A 23,190-nucleotide genomic window follows, 5' to 3' on the forward strand; every position below is an offset into this window, starting at 1 on the left:
TACAGTGAGCTCCAAAAGTGGAGACAGTGACACATTTTGTTTTGTTTTGGCTCTGTACTCCAGCACTTTGGATTTGAAATGATAAAAGAACTATGAAGTTAAAATGCAGATGGTCTGCTTTCATTTGAGGGTATGTTCATCCATATTGGGTGAACCGTTTAGAAATTACAGCACTTTTGTACCTAGTCCCCCCATTTTAGGGGACCAAACGTATTGGGACAAATTCTCTTTTATGTCTATTGAAGTAGTCAAAAGTTTAGGATTTGGTCCCAAATTCCTAGCACACAATGACAACGTCAAGCTTGTGACTCTACAAACTTGTTGGATGCATTTGCTGTTTGTTTTGGTTGTTTTTCAGACTATTTTGTGCCCAATAGAAATGAATGGTAAATAATGTATTATGTCATTTTGGATTCACTTTTATTGTAAATAAGTATAGAATATGTTTCTAAACACTCCTACATGATTGTGGATGCTGCCATGACTAGGGAAAGTCCTGAATGAACTATGAATAATGATGAGTGAGAAAGATGCAGACGCACAAATACATGGATAATAACTTGTCAAATATGCTGACAACCAGCCATGTCCACGTGGTGAGGCTTCTGACAGCCAGGTGTGAGAACACTGACAGCTCTTAAACACCAAGAAAGACCTCAGATGATTCTTGGTGTATAAAATGGAACCTTCAGAGCTCCTTAAAGGGGGGCTGAACTTTCTGATTTAGCATCGGTTTCAATTCTCCTCATTAGGAAATGCGACTGAGAACAAGATTTGGGTTTTGGAGGCGTGCTTTGATGTGGGTATCTTGTGTGTTTGTTTGAAAGTGAGAAGTGTTTGTACTTTCACTCCACCAAAACAGTACACAGTTACAGTCACTCACCCTTCTAGATAACTTGAAACAGTCTAACCAGGTCTTGTCTGGAAGTAGCCTAGACTAGCTAGCAAGCTAGCCAAATTCTTTCACCAATTAGGTTCAGCCGGTCAGTGTGCAACCGTGGCAAAAGTTGGTTTGACTTTGGATAGCCTGTCTGTAGGGTCAGTTAGAGAATGTCAATAAATGATACAATATAAATTGGACAATTATTTCATATTGCACACCTTTTTGTTGTCTTATTTTTATATGAATTCCTACAATTTATAGTTGTTTGTGGTTTTTATGTCATTGGAATTTGGAGCTATTGATAGTTTAAAATGTTGTCCCATGTATATTGTGTAATTTACTAATGGTCCGTAACTATCCCCTTAGGGATATATTGGCATTGTGATCGGGTGGCGTGCAGCTGTGCTCCAAACTGATGATTAGTTGGGTGTTGCAATCTGTGGGAATTTGTGTAGGATTTAAATAAAAACCAACCTAAGGAAAACTGCTACGGTACCATTCATTTTGACATACATTTTTTAAAACTTAATTATCTTGCAAATCTCAGTTTTGGACGATACTGAATTTATGACCAAAACTTTCTTATGTACACCTTGTAGTCAATTTGAACACTAGAATAAATGTTTCTGACTCATATCGACGCAACATAAGCAGTCATCAAAAGGAGAAGTTGCCTACTACGTTCAGACCACAGTTTCCACCTCATACCTTATTCTTATTCACTGGAATGACCTTTGGTAAATAACATGGGAATCTTTTCAGACCACACTGTACAGTTTTAATAAGTGTTTTTATGTCTGTAGGTGAGAGAGGACAAAATCAACCTTGGTAGGAAAGAAGAAACATTACTAGCCATTGTGTGCAGGTGTGACAAATATGACATTTGACACTCCTGGGGAATCTAAATGGGGATAGGAAAGTCCACTGGAAATGTGTCAGACTTGCTTAATGGTACACTACTAACATATATCACAAAGGGCACAGCTATTATGCGGGTTTCTAAGGATTTATATGACAAAAAAACAAAGCTCTGGCAGCCGCAGAGCGTGAATGTTTTCATACTCTCGCAGTCTGGGGGGATGAGAAATAGGTGGTCTGATCCTCATGCCTAAATAAAGCCACAGGATGGCATCTGTGATTGAGGCCAGCGGAGCAGAAGCTGTCTGCCAGGGCCCAGGAAGCCTATGTAACAATCTGACATTTAAGCCATGTGTAAATCTCAGCACTCAGCACAGTGCACCACAGAGAGCTGTGGCTAAGGATATCTGGCCTGACACAGAGAGCTGTGGCTAAGGCTGTCTGGCCTGACACAGAGAGCTGTGGCTAAGGATGTCTGGCCTGACACAGAGAGATGGAGAGGGTTAATCATGAAGGAGTGGGTACAGGGTCCTAGCAAAGCCACAATGTTACATTAATTACAGTGCCTTTGGAAAGCATTCAGACCCATTTACTTTTTCCACATTATGTTACGTTACAGCCTTTTTCTAAAATGGATTAAAAAATATATATAATTCTCAGCCATTTTACACACAATAGCCCCCCATAATGACAAAGCAAAAACTGTTTCGAGGCACAGATCTGGGGAAGGGTACCAAAACATTTCTGCAGCATTGAAGGTCCCCAAGAATACAGTGGCCTCATCATTCTTAAATGGAAGAAGTTTGGAACCACCAAGACTCTTCCTAGAGCTGGCTGCCCGGCCAGACTGAGCAGTTGGGAGAGAAAGGCTTTGGTCAGGAAGGTGACCAAGAACCCGATGGTCACCCGATGGTTTCCCATCTTCCTCTGCGGAGATGGGAAAACCTTCCAGAAGGACAACCATTTCTGCAGCACTCCACCTATCAGGCCTTTGTGGTAGTGGTCAGGCATGTGACAGCCCGCTTGGAGTTTGCCAAAAGGCACCTAAAGACACTCAGACCATGAGAAACAAGATTCTCTGGTCTGATGAAAAAAATATTGAACTATTTGGCCAGAAAGCCAAGCGCCAGATCTGGAGAAAACCAGGCACCATCCCTACGGTGAAGAATGTTGGTGGCAGCATCATGTTGTGAGGGTGTTTTTCAGCAGCAGGGACTGGGATACTAGTCAGGATCGAGTGAAAGATGAATGGAGCACAGTACAGAGAGATCCTTGATGAAAACCTTCTCCAGAGCACTCAGGACCTCAGACTGTGGAGAAGGTTCACTTTTCAACAGGACAACGACCCTTAGCACACAGCCAAGACAACACAGGGGTGGCTTCGGGACAAGTCTCTGAGTGTCTGTGAGTGGCCCAGCCAGAGCCTGGACATGGACTAGATTGAACATCTCTGAAGAGACCTGAAAATAGATGTGCAGCAACACTCCCCATCCAACCTGACAGAGCTTGAGAGGACCTGCAGAGAAGAATGGGAGAAACTCCCCAAATACAGGTGTGCTAAGCTTGTAGCGTCATACTGAAGAAGACTCAAGGCTGTAATCGTTACCAAAGGTGCTTCAACAAAGTGCTGAGTAAAGGGTCTGAATACTTATGTAAATGTAATATTTCTGTTTTTCTATTTTAATAAATTATCAAACATTTCTAAAAATCTGTGTTTGTTATGGGGTATTGTGTGTAGATTGAGGGGGGGAAAAAACAATTGAATCAATTTTAGAATAAGGCTGTAACGTAACAAAATGTGGAAAAAGTCAAGGGGTCTGAATACTTTCCGAAGACACTGTATGTATGTATGTGTCCCACTTGCAAGTGAAAGGCAAGGCATGAGTGACTACACCTCATCACCATCCTGTATAATACTGAGATACTTCTGTCTCTGTGTGTTGTATGTTGACATGAACATGGTTTACAGACAACCACACTATAAACATCCACTCCTCCATGACCGTGAATGTTTAAGAACTCTATGTCTGACAAGGACATTTTGTGGGGACATTTTGCTGGTCCCCACACGGAAAAAGGCTATTTTAGGCTCAGAGTTTAGGGTTTGGGTTATAATTAGGGTTAGAACTATGGTTAGGTTTAGGGGTTAATGTTCAGGTTAAAGGGATAATTAGTCAATTAAGCCCGTTATCTACTTACCCAGTGGATACCATTTGTATGTATCTGCGTGCAGTTTGAAGGAAGTTTCTAACTAGCATTAGCACGATGACTGGAAGTCTATAAGTCTATGGTAAAAAACTGCCAGTCATTGCGCTAACATTAGTTTGCTTTGGCCCGCGAAACTACCTCTAACTTCCTTCATACTGGATGCAGAGACTTACAAATGGCATTCAATAGTTCATCAGACTATGGGGAAGTAGATAAAGGGCTTAATTGTCAAAATCCCGAAGTAACCCATTATGGTTAGGGTTTAGGGAAAGTAGGATTTTGAATGGGAATAAATTGTTTGGTCCCCACAAGGGTAGTAAAACAAATATGTGTGTGTGTGTGTGCATGTCCACAGTACATAAGCTACAGCTCATCCCACTGAATGTGAAATGCAGCCAAATTACATTCTTTGACCTGACCTTGCTGACGACCGTCTCCATCACCTTCTAGTGTGGTCATACTCTGTAAAGTTACAAAACCTCTCAACAAGGATACCTACTGCTCCCTATCTCCCGCCCCGACTGTTTCTCTGTCTGAACAGCAGGCTCTGCCCACACAGCTAAAGTATCTCTGTTCAGATGGCACCAAAGCCCATTTATATCTGATGGATAGATCACAGTGTGGAGCACTACACCATTACACTTGATTGTTTCTGAGAGAGACAATTTTGATTGCAGCAATAGCTCTCTGACAGAGACACAACACAGTCATCTTGTGTGTTTACCATCTAGAGGATTCAGACATGATAACAAGCTCACAGTAATGAAGACGTGTCCAGCTTTGAGTGGGGCAAGAAAACAATGGACTTAAATGCTCTGACTGGTGTGTGACTCCCTTTCAGGACCCTCCAGAGCCCAGTTAGTTCCTTGGAGAATAACAGTGTTCATTGCTATTTTAGAACCAGGGAGGATTAGATAAGAACCCACAGATTGATTGGAGAGGGTTTTTTCATCTACATTACAGCACACAAGTGCTTATTCTTATACTTCTGCAACAAAAGCTAACATCTTTGATTGCGCCAAATGGATTCCTTTGTTAACAAAAATAGTTTTCTAATTCCCATCTTGTTGTGTGTATAATTTTCTCCAGGTGTTATAAACTTGGTAATGCAGGATTTGAGAAACGTTTAAAACAATCAAGTATTGAGGATTGTATGTAACACGAACCCTCACTAAAGGAAGAGTAAGATTCTCTATGGCAGAGTTGAATCAGAGGTTCTGAATGTGCTGTATTGGTTATTTAAGCAATAAGGCCCGAGGGGGTGTGGTATATGGCCAATATAACAAGGCTGAGGCTGTTCTTATGCATGACGCAACGCGGAGTGCCTGGACACAGCCCGTAGCCATAGAATATCCTCTCTGCGCACCGAACCCGTTAGCGGGATTAAATTCGACAACATACAGTGATCACTACATAAATAGTCATATTAAACATTCATGAAAATACAAGTATCTCACGTTTCGAAAGCCTAGAATCTTGCTAATCCAACTGCGTTGTCAGATTTAAAAAAGGATTTACTGCGAAAGAATACGATGCGATTATCTGAGGACAGAGCCCCATAAAAAAAACGATTTCAACCAGCACAGGCGCAACAAAATCACAAATTGCAATAAAATAAATGTTTACCTTTGACGATCTTCCTCTGTTTGCAATCCCAATGCTCATTGTTACACAATGAATGGTCTTTTGTTTGATAAATTCCATTTTTATAGCCTAACACGAAATATTTTGTGAACCGCTTGTGTTGTGAATTCCGTCTCATTCAATTTTCGATGACACAGTCGCTGTAAATTAACACACTAAACGTGACTTTATCCAGTCATGTTTGGTTTCATTGCAATCAACTGGATGTTTGTAACACAACCAAACATGATGGGTCATTTCGCGGGACGTATTGACTGAAAGAAACCGATTTGCAGACAACAAGTAATGACATCATTGTGCACCAATGATATGACCGCTGTTTCGTTGATTGACTGTATTTTAACCCAATGACCACTGATCGTCTTGAAATCTAGCTTGGTCAATAGCCAATAAGCTGAGGTAAACGGCAATATGTAATGGTTATGTGTTGGAAGACCAACCCATGTAGTAAACTCCGGCGTAAAGAGGGTCATTCGCCATTGAAGATTCATACTGGAAGAAGCCACGCATGTTACGCACAGCACTATTTTGGTAAAGCGCATCTTCAGCTGTTTATATATCAATCAGTATGGCGACTAAGTCAGGGAAAGCTAAATCTAAGTCTAGATATACAGATGTACACACAAACATACCCCCACCCACAATGTACAGCCAACGTGTACTTTACACATTTCATTAAATTTTTATATATTGCGACTAATTTTTTTTTTTAAATCACAAATAATATTTTATATTATTAATAGAATTTACCAGTCCAAAACGATGTCCTCTCCATTAAAAAAATATTCCTCCATTTGGGAATCAAAGCTATGCTAGCTAAATTAATCGTCATCCAACAATCTCTGTCTCACTTTCCCGATCAATTTCTTCTAAAATTGTGTGTACATCTGTATATCTAGACATTCTGAAACTTTGCACAGGTACTGTTGCCCTCTTATGATTTTCACTGAAATTGTCCCCATCATCCTATCTGAATGTTTGTTTTGTCTTGTTCATTTTATAGATACAACAATTAAAATAAGAAACATATGCTTTTTCATTGTATTATCTAAACCAGATCTATTGTGTTATATTCTCCTACATTCAATTCACATTTACACAAACTTCAGAGTTTGTTCTTTCAAATGAAACCAAGAATATGCATATCCTTGGTTATGAGCCTGAGCTACAGGCAGTTAGATTTGGGTATGTCTTCAGGCGGAAATTGAAAATAGTAGGGGGGTAGCTGTAAGAGGATATTGGCCATATATCACAAACCCCCGAGATGCGTAATTGCCATTATAAACTGGTTACCAACTTAATTAGAGCAGTTAAGTTAAAATAAATATTTTGTCGTACCTGTGGTATATGGTCTGAATATACCCTGGCTGTCAACCAATCAGCATTCAGGGCTCAAACCACCCAGTTCATAATACGTTATACATTCTTAAACATGTATCTCCATTGTAGATTACTGGATCAGAATAACTGTAAAAAATAAAAACATAAAAGTCCTCACAGCTCTTTATATGACCCCTGTGCTGCAATTAATGTAATTGGGAAAAAAGCATGGGCATTTTTAGATGTCAATAAATGTGTGCTGGGAGAGTTGGTCATTGAAGCTGGCGAGAGGGAGGGAGACATCTTGAACAGCATGGATGTGGCCTCACACATGCCAAAGAGGAGGAAAAACAACACAGAGCTGAAAAAAACCACAGACATGTAACCTCGCCCCAATGGAGACCACAAGTTCGCTGCTACTAGGGCTGACCCCATTTAGTCGGCTGGTCGATTGTTTGGTCGATAGGCTGTTGGTCAACCGAGATTGTAAAATCTATTCCGGAGAGGACTACGCAAAGAGGTCCAGATGGAGTTTGCGTGTCGGGAGGACATCCTTGGATGCAGTCATCGCGATGGCCATCCGTCTAGATAACCTTCTTTGGGAGCGCCAGTGCCCACCTCACCACTCACCTCCTTCCTTTGGCCATCCAGAGAAAGAGCCTGAATCCATGAAGATAGGGTCCACACACCTCCCTGCAGCAGAGCTGCATCGAATGGGAGACAGCTGGGGCTCTGCACATATAGTGATAAGGAGGGGCACCAACTCCAGCGATGTTCGGTGCGTCCCAGCCCGGGATCCATAAGAGCAGAGGGGCGGTCATCTGATCATCCGACTCCCAGGAAAGGCATAAGTACTCCGCGATCATCATTTTCCGAAAGACCGCTCCTGGTTCCCATTTCACTGGTTGGGTGTCCCACATGTGTTGTGTCTACCGTTCTAGTGGATTCCGGTGCAGCAGGGAACTTCATCGACCAGGCCCACGTCTCCTTCATGAAACTCTCCTCGTACCCACTCTCGTCTCCTATTCCGGTCCTTGCTCTGGATAATCAACCAGTGGGATCCGGCATCATCACCCACGTCACAGCACCTCTCACCTTCACCATGGGATCCATGCACAAGGAGAGCCTTCCCTTCCTCATCATCACCGCACCAATGCACAAAGTCCTGCTCGGCCTCCCGTGGCTCCTTCGTCATGATCCCACCATCTCTTGGTTGAGGACGGAAATAACCAACTGGTCACCCGGATGCCAGAAGACCTGTTTTCCCTTGTTCTGCGGTTGAGAATCCTGTGGTTGCCCTCCAGCCCGACATCCCGGAGGTTTACCAGGATCTTCAGGAGGTTTTCTCCAAGATTCAAGCCACCTGTCTCCCTCCTCATCGCCTCTGGGACTGTGCCATCGACTTTCTAAAAGGCTCGTCGACGCTGCACAGCCGCGTCTACCCTCTCTCAGTGGCTGAGACAGAGGCCATGGAGGAGTACATGCAGAAGGCTCTCTAACAGGGTTTGGCACACATAATACTCACGCAAGGCCTGCTCCTATACCCTCTTTTTTCTTGATTTCCAGTTTCCACAACTAAGTCAAATGTCTTCCACAGATCTGACTTCCACTTTCCCTCCTGAGCAACCAGTAAACATTTGCCAATTTCAAGTTTCTTTTTCACATGCTCCGCATCCATTTTGCTGTCACGTGTTACTGTTTTTGAGAGTTTGTAATAATCCATTTACTGATAGGCCCTATTGGTCACATGCATGCGATGGTTAACATGTTTCACGTAAAGAGAGCAAGGGTTGAGGGAATAGGGAATGTTTTTCCTAAACATTTCGGAAACAGAACTTTTCAGTCAGAAACAAATAAGAAACTAAATGGCTGAAATGATGTTGCAGCTTTAGCATGGACAGCGCAATACACTTGCTGTGCTGTGGTGCCTTTTCGCTGCACTAGGGAGGAGAGCGAGACAACGTGCGCCAGTCACACAGTAATTCGCTGTAATTTCTTTAAACAGTGTGACCATTGGGCTCTTTGAGTCATTTGTGTGTCTTAATTATTTGTGCTTAAAGCATCATACAAGCATATGTAGGCAATTTTATTCAAGCACATAGGGTGTGTCTGTCTATATATGGACACATAAGTTTAAACATTTCAACCAATGGATTGGTCAAGAGACAGGGTGACTCTCGGTCAACCAAGATTTTTTTTAGTCGGGGGCGCAGCCCAGCTACCTCAACACAAATACGCAATGCATGCCTCTCACACACAGCAAACCCACATCACACACACAGTTAACACCACAATAACATGACATCAACCAAAGAAACACACACTCACATGCACACCCCCACACAGTCAGTCAGTCAGTCAGAGGATGTTAGTTTGTTTGCCATGTTTAAGGCACAGCAGAACCAGAACAATAGGACTACTGCATGCTGCATTTATGTGGAAGTATTTTCCCTATTTCTTTAGTTTGAGTTGAAGACCTTCAAAGAAGCCCTATACAAACAATAACTTGAACTGAATGAGGGAACTGGACTGTATCTGATTGAATGGCATACATACCATGTCTCTGACGTTCACTGGACACTTGCGCTCACATAAGGTTTGGACAATCACAATGTTTCCACTGGCAGCTGAGGGAGAAAATAAAATAATAATTTGAACACCTAAAATGCCTTGTCTACCATGGAGTTATATATGGCACTAATACAAAACCACATGTTTTTGATCTCCCACAGGAGCCAGGCATGACTACTTATCTAGCTGTTCATTGCCTGAATAGAACTCCACTGTGTCCAACATGGTGGAATTATCCTACAGTTGTTCATAGCTGGAAGTTGGGACCCTGGAGATAATTAGGCAGAACCTGGCAATAGAGTCTCCTGTGTAATTGATATGGTCCTTTATACAGTTCTCTTTGATCCAGGTCTTTCATCCAAAGATAAAAGCACCCTGCTGGCTGAAAGCTCTCTAAAATGGTAGGAAACTCTCCAGTATGCCTCCAATTTCACAAACACTAACAACTGGAACAGCACTCCTGTATCTAATATCTGTCTAACTAAGTGGCCTATTCATTGACTAGTGTCACAGTGAGTGTACAGCGAAATATGTTCTTCTTTGAGCCATTCAAGAGTACAGTACATGTATGGTTCACTCCAGGCTTAGAAACATTCCTGTCATCTACTGTACGGAGACACATAATGGGTAGTCTGGTGTTAGAGCTGCAGCTAATCTTCGGTAATCATCAGCAGGCCTTTTAGCTGAGGTACAGCAGGGTGCAATGGATGGATGGTGAGATAGATTGGTACTGTCATAGTAGCAGCTGGAGAACCGCGACAGAAAGAGGGGAATGGGGATCAGGTGCTTAGTAGATACGCTATCTGCTGCTTTGCGCCTAAGAAGAAGAATCATTGAGACGTATTATCCTCCTAGTTTGATGGATGTCAATTTAAGTAATACAAATTAATCTAATTTCAGGTTGAATCTTTAATTAATGGCTAAATTACAATTTCCCAGCCATAACTTTTCATACCTTTATGTAGGCATTATAGAGCCCTTAATCATAGGTATAACACTCATTAAGTTATTTCTAACCAAGTCTTACCTGCGTGGTGAAGGGCTGTCTTCCCTGAGCAGTCCAGAGTATCCAACACACATTTACTCTGGTGGGAAAACACAGGTTTAGGTCAACATCTATATGACCATATTATTTCTTTATCACTGTGATGGTTGATCTGAAAAATGTGACTGAGCCTTAATGAACTGTGTTTGCTAAGAGTATGTCAGATGTTTTTGAGATGCATTTTAATTTGGAGTTAATGATAGTGCCCTTGCATCAGATTTCCGACAGTGTGTCAAGTCGATCTGTATGGGCAATGGCTTAGCTGGCCATTCATTTGACAGGTATGACCAGAGAGGGAAGGATATGTATTACATCTGACTTCAGCTTCCCAACTGATCAGAAAATGGACTCAATCTCAGCATAGATAGACATAAAATTAACCCACTGAAAATAGGCTACATATCAATCACAAAAATAGCTTTAGTACATAATTGCTACACCAAAGCTTTGAATTTCATGTACAGTGAGGGAAAAAAGTATTTGATCCCCTGCTGATTTTGTACGTTTGCCCACTGACAAAGAAATGATCAGTCTATAATTTTAATGGTAGGTTTATTTGAACAGTGAGAGACAGAATAACAACAAAGAAATCCAGAAAAACGCATGTCAAAAATGTTATAAATTGATTTGCATTTTCATGAGGGAAATAAGTATTTGACTCAATCAGAAATATTTCTGGCTCCCAGGTGTCTTTTATACAGGTAACGAGCTGAGATTAGGAACACACTCTTAAAGGGAGTGCTCCTAATCTCAGTTTGTTACCTGTATAAAAGACACCTGTCCACAGAAGAGAGTAATCAATCAGATTCCAAACTCTCCACCATGGCCAAGACCAAAGAGCTCTCCAAGGATGTCAGGGACAAGATTGTAGACCTACACAAGGCTGGAATGGGCTACAAGACCATCACAGCTTGGTGAGAAGGTGACAACAGTTGATGTGATTATTCGCAAATGGAAGAAACACAAAAGAACTGTCAATCTCCCTCGGCCTGGGGCTCCATGCAAGATCTCACCTTGTGGAGTTGCAATGATCATGAGAACAGTGAGGAATCAGCCCAGAACTACACGGGAGGATCTTGTCAATGATCTCAAGGCAGCTGGGACCATAGTCACCAAGAAAACAATTGGTAACACACTACGCAGTTGTTACGGATACAAGTATCCTGTGTGTGTATCCTGTGTGTGTGTGTGTGTGTGTGTGTTTCTTTTCTCTCCTTCTCCCCTCACAGGTGAAAATCATCACTCCCCAATCAGTCACCAATCAATCATCAATCAGAAGACACATCTCCTCCTGTTTCCTACCCAATCACAGTTCCTTTCCCTTGGTTTAAAAACCCTGTCAGTTGTTTGCTCTGGAGCTCAATCTCTCTGTAATGCCATGTCTGTAGATCTCTCTGTTTCACTCTCTTTGTGTATTGACCTCTCTTTTGTTTGAGCACCTCCATATAACTTTGTCCTCACCTGTGAGTATTGTTTTTGGTTATGGTGTTTGTGTTTGTTTGCTGGTGGGAAAAGGGGGAACCAAGACAGGTCACCCATGGGCATACACTACCCGTAGGTAAACTTTGTTAAATACCCTAGTTAGAACTGGGCGGACCACCCACTGTATTTTTGGTTAGTTAGTTAGCTGTTGTTGAAATAGGCTAGTCTAGCTTAGGGGTGTTTTTGAATACTTATTGTTTCTTTCCTTGGGTCCAGCTCAGCCCCTTTTCCTGCTCCCCCGATTACCGTGTGTTTTCCAATAAACCCTGAGTTTGACGGTGGATTTCAGTTGTCGTGGTTATTTCGTTCTCACTTTTACTTTTTCACTATTATAATTTGCATGAGTTATGTTACGGGTCTCGTTACCATCTCCCCTAGACTGTCGGGCCAAAAGAGATTCGTAACAGCCGTGAAGGACTGAAATCCTGCATCGTCCGCAAGGTCCCCCTGCTCAAGAAAGCACATATACATGCCCGTCTGAAGTTTGCCAATGAACATCTGAATGATTCAGCGGACAACTGGGTGAAAGTGTTGTGGTCAGATGACACCAAAATGTAGCGCTTTGGCATCAACTCGCTGTGTTTGGAGGAGGAGGAATGCTACCTATGACCCCAAGAACACCATCCCCACCGTCAAACATGGAGGTGGAAACATTATGTTTTGGGGGTGTTTTTCTGCCAAGGGGACAGGACAACTTCACCGCATCAAAGGGACGATGGACGGGGCCATGTACCGCCAAATCTCGGGTGAGAACCTCCTTCCCTCAGCCAGGGCATTGAAAATGGGTCGAGGATGGGTATTCCAGCATGACAATGACCCAAACCACACAGCCAAGGTAACAAAGGAGTGGCTCAAGAAGAAGCACATTAAGGTCCTGGAGTGGCCTAGCCAGTCTCTAGACCTTAATCCCATAGAAAATCTGTGGAGGGAGCTGAAGGTTTGAGTTTCCAAACGTCAGCCTCGAAACCTTAATGACTTGGAGAAGATCTGAAAAGAGGAGTGGGACAAAATCCCTCTTGAGATGTGTGCAAACCTGGTGGCCAACTACAAGAAACGTCTGACCTCTGTGATTGCCAAAAAGCGTTTTTCCACCAAGTACTAAGTCATGTTTTGCAGAGGGATCAAATACTTATTTCCTTCATTAAAATGCAAATCAATTAATAACATTTTTGACATGCGTTTTTTCTGGATTCTTTTTTTTGTTATTTTGTCTGTCACTTTTCAAATAAACCTATCATTAAAATTATAGACGGATCATTTCTTTGTCAGTGGGCAAACGTACAAAATCAGCAGGGGATCAAATACTTTTCACCCTCACTGTACCACAGTTATGACATGCTGAATAATACTAACTAACAACAGTTCATGCACAGATAATGTGTTCTTAATATCTGAACTACACAAAAATACCTGAACTACAATAGGACTTGAACCAGCTGTCCACTGTACTGTATTGTACTGTACTATTTTCCACAAGCTATAAATATTGCTCCTGCAGAAGCCTTTTATAGTGTTATTTTATGTATGGCTAAACTGAGGTCATATCAGGGTTGTGTGGAAGATAGAGAGGGGTTCACGTATTAGATCAGCAGATACATTAGGACAGACAGGAGGATCACCAGGCAGAACACAGACAGATATCACATGCCTCCCATCACATGTTGTGTTACAGTCAGTCAGTGAACTCATCTTCACATTGGTCAGAGTGCATTTTTAAATTGTGATTCAACAACAAGCACAACTGTTTTAGCTCTCCGGCATAGAAATCACCCATCAATAAGGGTGATAATGAACTACCCAAGAACAAATCAATGGCTTCATCCGATACAGTCAGTGAGTGAGTTATCAGTCACCATTTATGTTTGCAGTTTCATTCATTCAGTAGCTCCATCTTACCTGTATAAGCTTTTTGGCACACTCCTGATGGTTGTTTTTGGCAGCGAGGTGTAAAGCACTAAAACCTGAGGAGAAAAAGACATCCAGGTAAGACATATTTTCGTTGCATTCAACTCCCAAGTACAAATCAAATCAAACTTTATTTGTCACATGCGCCGAATACAACAAGTGTAGACTTTAACATGAAATGCTTACTTACAAGCCCTTAAACCAACAGTGCAGGTCAAGAAGAAGAAAAAATATACCAAGTAGGCTAAAATAAAAAGCAATGATAAAAAGTAAACACAATAAGAATAACAATAATGAGGCTATATACAGGGGCACTGGTACCGAGTCAGTGTGCGGGGGTACAGGCTAGTTGAGGTAATCTGTACATGTAGGTAGGGGCGAAGTGCCCATGCATAGGTAACAAACAAACAGCGAGTAGCAGAAGTGTACAAGAGGAGGGGAGGGTCAAGGTAAATTGTCCAGTGGCAATTTTTATGAATTTTTCAACAGTCTAATGGTTTGGGGTTAGAACTTGTTGAGGAGCCTTTTGGTCCTAGACTTCATGCTCCGGTACTGCTTGCCGTGCGGTAGCAGAAAAAAACGTCTATAAGTTGGGTGACTGGAGTCTGACAATTTCATGGGCTTTCCTCTGACACTTCCTATTATATAGGTCCTGGATGGCAGGAAGATTGGCCCCAGTGATGTACTGGGCCGTTCGCACTACTTTCTGTAGCGCCTTACGGCCAGATGCCGAGCAGTTGCATAACCAGGCAGTAATGCAACTGGTCAGGATGCTTTCGATGGTGTAGCTGTAGAAACTTTTGAGGATCTGGGGGCCCATGCCAAATATTTTCAGTCTCCTGAGGGGGGAAATGTTTTGTCATGCCCTCTTCACGACTGTCTTGGTATGTTTGGACCATGATAGTTCGTTGGTGATGTGGACACCAAGGAACTTGAAACTCTCGACCCGGTCCACTACAGCCCCGTCAATGTTAATGGGGGCCTGTTCGGCCCGCCTTTTCCTGTAGTCCATGATCAGCTCCTTTGTCTTGCTCACATTGAGGGAGAGGTTTTTGTCCTGGCACCACACTGATAGTTCTCTGACCTCCTCCCTATAGGCCGTCTCATCGTTGTCGGTGATCAAATCAAATCAAATCAGGCCTACCATTGCTGTGTCATCAGTAAACTTAATGATGCCGTTGGAGTCGTGTTCGGCCATGCAGTCGTGGGTGAACAGGGAATACAGGAGGGGACTAAGTATACACCCCTGAGGGGCCCCAGTGTTGAGGATCAGCGTGGCAGACATGTTGTCTACTCTTACCACCTGAGGGTGGCCCGTCAGGAAGTCCAGGATCCAGTTTCAGAGGGAGGTGTTCAGTCCCAGAGTCCTTAGCTTAGTGATGAGCTTCGTGGGCACCATGGTGTTGAACGCTGAGCTGTAGTCAATGAACAGCATTCTCACATGGGTGTTCCTTTTGTCCAGGTGAGAAAGAGCAGTGTGGAGCGCAATAGAGATTGCATCATCTGTAGATCTGTTAGGGCGGCATGCAAATTGGGGTGGTTCTAGGGTTTCTGGGATAACGGTGTTGATGTCAGCCCTGACAATCCTTTCAAAGCTATTCATGGACTCACGTCCGTAGTCATTTAGGCAGGTTAAATCCAGGTGTGGAGTGCGATTACATATCTGTAATCACTAGCAGTCATGTCTATAACCACTAGCAGTCATGTCTATAACCACTAGCAGTCATGTCTGTAACCACTAGCAGTCATATCTGTAACCACTAGCAGTCATATCTGTAACCACTAGCAGTAATATATGTAACCACTAGCAATCATGTCTGCAACCACTATCAGTCATGTCTGTAACCACTATCAGTCATGTCTGTAACCACTAGCAGTCAAATCTGTTACCAATAGCAGTTAAATAATAATTTGTTTAACTGACTTGCCTAGTTAAATAAAGGTAAAATGAAATCAAATAAATATCTGCAACCACTATCAGTCATGTCTGTAACCACTAGCAGTCATATCTGTAACCACTAGCAGTTAAATATGTAACCATATCAGTCATATGTAACCATATCTGTAACCATATCTGTAACCACTAGCAGTCATATCTGTAACCACTAGCCTCTAACCACTAGCAGTCATATCTATAACCATTAGCAGTCATATCTGTAACCACTAGCAGTCATACCTGTAACCAATAGCAGTTAAATATGTAACCACCAGCAGTCATATCTGTAACCACTAGCAGTCATGTCTGCAACCACTAGCAGTCATGTGTGTAACCACTAGCAGTCATATGTGTAACCACTAGCAGTCATATTTGTAACCACCAGCAGTCATATGTGTAACCACTGGCAGTCATGTCTGCAACCACTAGCAGTCATATCTGTAACCACTAGCAGTCATATCTGTAACCACTAGCAGTCATCTGTAACCCCTTGCATTCAGATCTATATCCACTAGCAGTCATATCTGTAACCACTAGCAGTCATATCTATAACCCCAGGAAGCCATATCTGTAACCACAAGCAGTCATATCTGTAACCACTAGCAGTCATATCTATAACCCCAGGAAGCCATATCTGTAACCACAAGCAGTCAGATCTGTAACCACTAGCAGTCAGATCTATAACCACTAGCAGTCATATGTGTAACCACTAGCAGTCATATCTGTAACCACTAACAGTCATCTGTAACCACTAGCAGTCTTATCTGTAACCACTAGCAGTCATATCTGTAACCACTAACAGTCATATCTGTAACCACTAGTAATCATGTCTGTAACCACTAGCAGTCATATGTGTAACCACTAGCGGTCATATGTGTAACCACTAGCAGTCATATTTGTAACCACCAGCAGTCATATGTGTAATCACTGGCAGTCATGTCTGCAACCACTAGCAGTCATATCTGTAACCACTAGCAGTCATATCTGTAACCACTAGCAGTCATATCTGTAACCACTAGCAGTCATCTGTAACCCCTAGCAGTCATCTGTAACCACTAGCAGTCAGATCTATATCCACTAGCAGTCATATCTGTAACCACTAGCAGTCATATCTATAACCCCAGGAAGCCATATCTGTAACCACAAGCAGTCAGATCTGTAACCACTAGCAGTCAGATCTATAACCACTAGCAGTCATCTGTAACCACTAGCAGTCTTATCTGTAACCACTAGCAGTCATATCTATAACCCCAGGCAGTCATATCTGTAACCACTAGCAGTCATATCTATAACCCCAGGCAGTCATATCTGTAACCACTAGCAGTCATATCTATAACCACTCTCAGTCATATCTGTAACCACTAGCATGAATATATGTAACAACTAGCAGTAATATATGTAACAACTAGCAGTCATATCTGTAACCACTTGCAGTCATATCTATAACCACTAGCAGTCATATTTGTAACCACTAGTAGTCATATCTGTAACCACTAGCAGTCATATCTGTAACCACTAGCAGTCATATCTGAACTTCTAGCAGTCATATGTAAACACTAGCAGTCATGTCTGTAACCACTAGCAGTCATATCTGAACCACTAGCAGTCATATTTAACAACTAGCAGTAATATATGTAACCACTCGCAGTCATATCTGTAACCACTAGCAGTTAAATATGTAACCATATCAGTCATATGTAACCATATCTGTAACCACTAGCAGTCAGATCTGTAACCACTAGCCTCTAACCACTAGCAGTCATATCTATAACCACTAGCAGTCATATCTGTAACCACTAGCAGTCATATCTGTAACCACTAGCAGTCATACATGTAACCAATAGCAGTTAAATATGTAACCACCAGCAGTCATATGTGTAACCACTAGCAGTCATGTCAGCAACCACTAGCAGTCATATGCGTAACCAGTAGCAGTCATCTGTACCCACTAGCAGTCATATCTGTAACCACTAGCAGTCATCTGTAACCACTAGCAGTCTTATCTGTAACCACTGGCAGTCATATCTATAACCCCAGGCAGTCTTATCTGTAACCACTAGCAGTCATATCTGTAACCACTAGCAGTCATATCTGTAACTAGCAGTCATATCTGTAACCACTAGCAGTCATATCTATAACCACTAGCAGTCATATCTGTAACCACTAGCAGTCATATCTGTAACCACTAGCAGTCATATCTGTATCCACTAGCAGTAATATATGTAACAACTAGCAGTCATATCTGTAACCACTAGCAGTCATATCTGTAACCACTAGCAGTCATATCTGTAACCACTAGCAGTCATATCTGTAACTAGCAGTCATATCTGTAACCACTAGCAGTCATATCTGTAACCACTAGCAGTCATATCTGTAACTAGCAGTCATATCTGTAACCACCAGCAGTCATATCTGTAACCACTAGCAGTCTTATCTGTATCCACTAGCAGTAATATATGTAACAACTAGCAGTCATATCTGTAACCACTAGCAGTCATATCTGTAACCACTAGCAGTCATATCTGTAACCACTAGCAGTCATATCTGTAACCACTAGCAGTCATATCTGTAACTAGCAGTCATATCTGTAACTAGCAGTCATATCTGTAACCACTAGCCGTAATATATGTAACAACTAGCAGTAATATCTGTAACCACTAGCAGTAATATATGTAACAACTAGCAGTAATATATGTAACCACTCACAGTCATATCTGTAACCACTAGCAGTCATATCTGTAACCACTAGCAGTAATATATGTAACAACTATTAGTAAAATCATACTTGAGAAAAGTTTTGGGGCAGATTAGTTCTACAGGGAATGTTCACCTACAGTATGCTCAGGATAGACTCACGTTATGTAAGTAGCTCTGCCTTCAAATATTCATCTGGATCTCAAATCAAATACATGCGCCGAATAAAACAGGTGTCGACCTTACAGTGAAATGCTTACTCAAAAGCCCTTAACCAACAATGCAGTTCAAGAAATGCAGCTAAGAAAATATTTACCAAATAAACTAAAGTAAAAAAAGTATAAAAAGTAACACAATAAAATAACAATAATGAGGCTATATACAGGGGCTACCGGTACAAAGTAAATGTGTGGGGGTACAGGTTAGTCGAGGTCATTTGTACATGCAGGTAGGGGTAAAGTGACTATGCATAGATGATAAACAGCGAGTAGCAGCAGTTTAAAAAGAAATGGGGGGTGGGGGGTCAATGCAAATAGTCTGGGTGGCCTTTTGATTCATTGTTGGGCAGGCACAGTACCAGGTTTGTAGTCCACTAACCTGAGGCGTCTATGACAGATGTGTCTGCACCATGGGCCAGCATGACTGCCAGACATTCAGTTTGACCACGGGTGGCAGCCACATGGAGACTGTATGGGGAGAGAGAGACAGCACAGAGCAACAACATGATCAGTCTAATACCTGGGAGATTCAACAGGTCATTGGATGAATAAACAGAAAGTACAGCAATCAAATCTGAAAAAAGAAATCCCTACAATTCCTTCTATAAAAAGAAAATGAAGGTAATTGACATCGGTCAATATCATTTTCACTGGCTAGATCTGCTTCTTTAATTAAGGTGGAAACATCAAGAAAATGTTAAGTAGTGTGGGGACTATTGAATTCTGTACTAGAGAATGAGTTTATTCAGCATGTGCCAATGTACTGATTATGTTCTGAGCTTTGCCTTTTGCATGTGTTGTTAGAACAGGGTTAGTGCACTGTTGTGGATCAATGAGCATTGCTCTCTAGGCCATCACGCAGACTCACAGAGCTAACACACACACAGAGCTAACACAGGCAGCTGGGTTACCCATAGGACCCCTCCACTGAAGAACACAAAGACAGAGCAATTCCCACTGCTATAGAGGATGTCTTCACTACATTGAAACAGGAAACAGCATAACAGATTTGGAAGAGAAAGCAAAACCATTTCTTCCAAATAGTTGTTGTCACTTATTTAATGAACAGAGATGATCTAATATAGGAATACTGAGAAAAGCAAGTGTTTAGACTATTTCATTGACCTTTCTCGTGAAATGTATTCCCCTCAGAATGGAAAGCAATTTAAAACACACTTGCCTGACAAACATGTTTGATATGCCTGGCACAGACTGATAACTTTCAGGGGTAATTCTGTTTTCTACAACAGCTTCCTCAGATAGCCCACATTTCAACACCAATTACACTTCCTCAAGTACATCAATTGCAAGGTCCATGCAGGGAAATTGTAATCTGCTTTACCTCATTTCTATCAGCATGTTAACTTCTCTAGGATAGGGGGCAGCATTTGGAATTTTGGATGAAAAGCATGCCCAATTTCAACTGCCTGCTACTCATCCCCAGAAGATAAGATATGCATATCATTAGTAGATTTGGATAGAAAACCCTCTGAAATTTCTAAACCTGTTTGAATCATGTCTGTGAGTATATCAGAACTTATGTAGCAGGCGAAACCACAAGGACAAACCCTGTTTTCAATGAGGTTTCATTGGGAATCCAAATTTCTAAGGGACTTGCTTGCAGTTCCTACCGCTTCCACTGGATGTCACCAGTCTTTAGAAATTGGTTGAGGTTATTCCTTTGTGTAATGAAGAAGTACGGCCATCTTGAAAAAGTGTCACTTCATGTGTACTGTTTGATCGAGGCGCAAGATCAGAAAGCATGCTTGAGTTTGTTTTCTTCCTGTATTGAACACAGATCATCCCGTCTTCAATTTTATCGATTATTTACTTTAAAAAAATACCTAACGTTTTATTACAAAAGTAGTTTGAAATTTTTTAGGAAAGTTTACAGGTAACTTTTGAGATATTTTGTCATCTCGTTGTGCAAGTTGGAACTGGTGTTTTTCTGGAACAAACGCGCCAAATAAATGAACATTTTGGATATATATGGATGGAATTAATCGAACAAAAGGACCATTTGTAATGTTTATGGGATATATTAGAGTGCCAACAGAAGAAGCTCGTCAAAGGTAAGGCATGATTTATATTTTTATTTCTGCGTTTTGTGTCACGACTGCAGGGTTGAAATGTTCTCTCTTTCTTTTACTATGGTGCTATGCTCAGATAATAGCATTGTTTGCTTTCGCCGAAAAGCCTTTTTGAAATCTGATATGTTGGCCGGATTCACAACACGTGTAGCTTTAATTTGGTATCTTACATGTGTGATTTCATGAAAGTTGGATTTTTATGGGAATTTATTTGAATTTGGCGCTCTGTATTTTCTCTGGATTTTGGCCAAGTGGGACGCTACCATCCCACATATCCCAGAGAGGTTAAATGTGCAACCAGAGGGAAAAAAAACTCTAGACCACCTTTACTCCACGCACAGAGATGAGTACAAAGCTCTCCCTCGCCCTCCATTTAGCAAATCTGACCATAATTATATTCTCCTAATTCCTGCTTACAAGCAAACATTATAGTAGGAAGCACCAGTGACTCGGTCAATAAAAAAGTGGTCAGACGAAGAAGATGCTAAGCTACAGGACTGTTTTGCTAGCACAGACTGGAATATGTTCCGGGATTCTTCCGATGGCATTGAGGAGCAAATCAAAAATCAAATCAAATTTTATTTGTCACATACACATGGTTAGCAGATGTTAATGCGAGTGTAGCGAAATGCTTGTGCTTCTAGTTCCGACAATGCAGTAATAACGAACAAGTAATCTAACTAACAATTCCAAAAAAAACTACTGTCTTATACACAGTGTAAGGGGATAAAGAATATGTACATAAGGATATATGAATGAGTGATGGTACAGAGCAGCATAGGCAAGATACAGTAGATGATATCGAGTACAGTATATACATATGAGATAAGTATGTAAACCAAGTGGCATAGTTAAAGTGGCTAGTGATACATGTATTACATAAGGATGCAGTCGATGATATAGAGTACAGTATCAACGTATGCATATGAGATGAACAATGTAGGGTAAGTAACATTATATAAGGTAGCATTGTTTAAAGTGGCTAGTGATATATTTACATCATTTCCCATCAATTCCCATGATTAAAGTGGCTGGAGTAGAGTCAGTGTCATTGACAGTGTGTTGGCAGTAGCCACTCAATGTTAGTGGTGGCTGTTTAACAGTCTGATGGCCTTGAGATAGAAGCTGTTTTTCAGTCTCTCGTCCCAGCTTTGATGCACCTGTACTGACCTCGCCTTCTGGATGACAGCGGGGTGAACAGGCAGTGGCTCGGGTGGTTGATGTCCTTGATGATCTTTATGGCCTTCCTGTAGCATCGGGTGGTGTAGGTGTCCTGGAGGGCAGGTAGTTTGCCCCCGGTGATGCGTTGTGCAGACCTCACTACCCTCTGGAGAGCCTTACGGTTGAGGGCGGTGCAGTTGCCATACCAGGCGGTGATACAGCCCGCCAGGATGCTCTCGATTGTGCATCTGTAGAAGTTTGTGAGTGCTTTTGGTGACAAGCCGAATTTCTTCAGCCTCCTGAGGTTGAAGAGGCGCTGCTGCGCCTTCCTCACGATGCTGTCTGTGTGAGTGGACCAATTCAGTTTGTCTGTGATGTGTATGTCGAGGAACTTAAAACTTGCTACCCTCTCCACTACTGTTCCATCGATGTGGATGGGTGGGTGTTCCCTCTGCTGTTTCCTGAAGTCCACAATCATCTCCTTAGTTTTGTTGACGTTGAGTGTGAGGTTATTTTCCTGACACCACACTCCGAGGGCCCTCACCTCCTCCCTGTAGGCCGTCTCGTCGTTGTTGGTAATCAAGCCTACCACTGTTGTGTCGTCCGCAAACTTGATGATTGAGTTGGAGGCGTGCATGGCCACGCAGTCGTGGGTGAACAGGGAGTACAGGAGAGGGCTCAGAACGCACCCTTGTGGGGCCCCAGTGTTGAGGATCAGCGGGGAGGAGATGTTGTTGCCTACCCTCACCACCTGGGGGCGGCCCGTCAGGAAGTCCAGTACCCAGTTGCACAGGGCGGGATCGAGACCCAGGGTCTCGAGCTTGATGACGAGCTTGGAGGGTACTATGGTGTTGAATGCCGAGCTGTAGTCGATGAACAGCATTCTCACATAGGTATTCCTCTTGTCCAGATGGGTTAGGGCAGTGTGCAGTGTGGTTGAGATTGCATCGTCTGTGGACCTATTTGGGCGGTAAGCAAATTGGAGTGGGTCAAGGATGACAGGTAGGGTGGAGGTGATATGGTCCTTGACTAGTCTCTCAAAGCACTTCATGATGACGGATGTGAGTGCTACGGGGCGGTAGTCGTTTAGCTCAGTTACCTTAGCTTTCTTGGGAACAGGAACAATGGTGGCCCTCTTGAAGCATGTGGGAACAGCAGACTGGTATAGGGATTGA

The 23,190-nt window shown here is 42.3% G+C and overlaps 1 protein-coding gene across 4 annotated transcripts in view; it reads right to left on the bottom strand.

The window, feature by feature from the left end:
* LOC112257514 (ankycorbin) overlaps window positions 1-23,190 on the bottom strand; it is a 94,542-nt gene that overhangs the window by 11,084 nt on the left and 60,268 nt on the right. For all 4 annotated transcript variants that reach the window (XM_024431140.2, XM_024431139.2, XM_024431142.2 and 1 more), the window contains 4 exons: window positions 19,144-19,232; window positions 13,908-13,972; window positions 10,512-10,569; window positions 9,470-9,540 (listed from right to left, as the gene is read on the bottom strand). In XM_024431140.2, coding sequence (XP_024286908.1) covers window positions 9,470-9,540; window positions 10,512-10,569; window positions 13,908-13,972; window positions 19,144-19,232 — 283 coding nt within the window. The remainder of the gene's footprint in view (window positions 1-9,469; window positions 9,541-10,511; window positions 10,570-13,907; window positions 13,973-19,143; window positions 19,233-23,190) is intronic.

This window comes from Oncorhynchus tshawytscha, linkage group LG09 (genome assembly GCF_018296145.1).
Source record: "Oncorhynchus tshawytscha isolate Ot180627B linkage group LG09, Otsh_v2.0, whole genome shotgun sequence".
Taxonomy (NCBI): domain Eukaryota; kingdom Metazoa; phylum Chordata; class Actinopteri; order Salmoniformes; family Salmonidae; genus Oncorhynchus; species Oncorhynchus tshawytscha.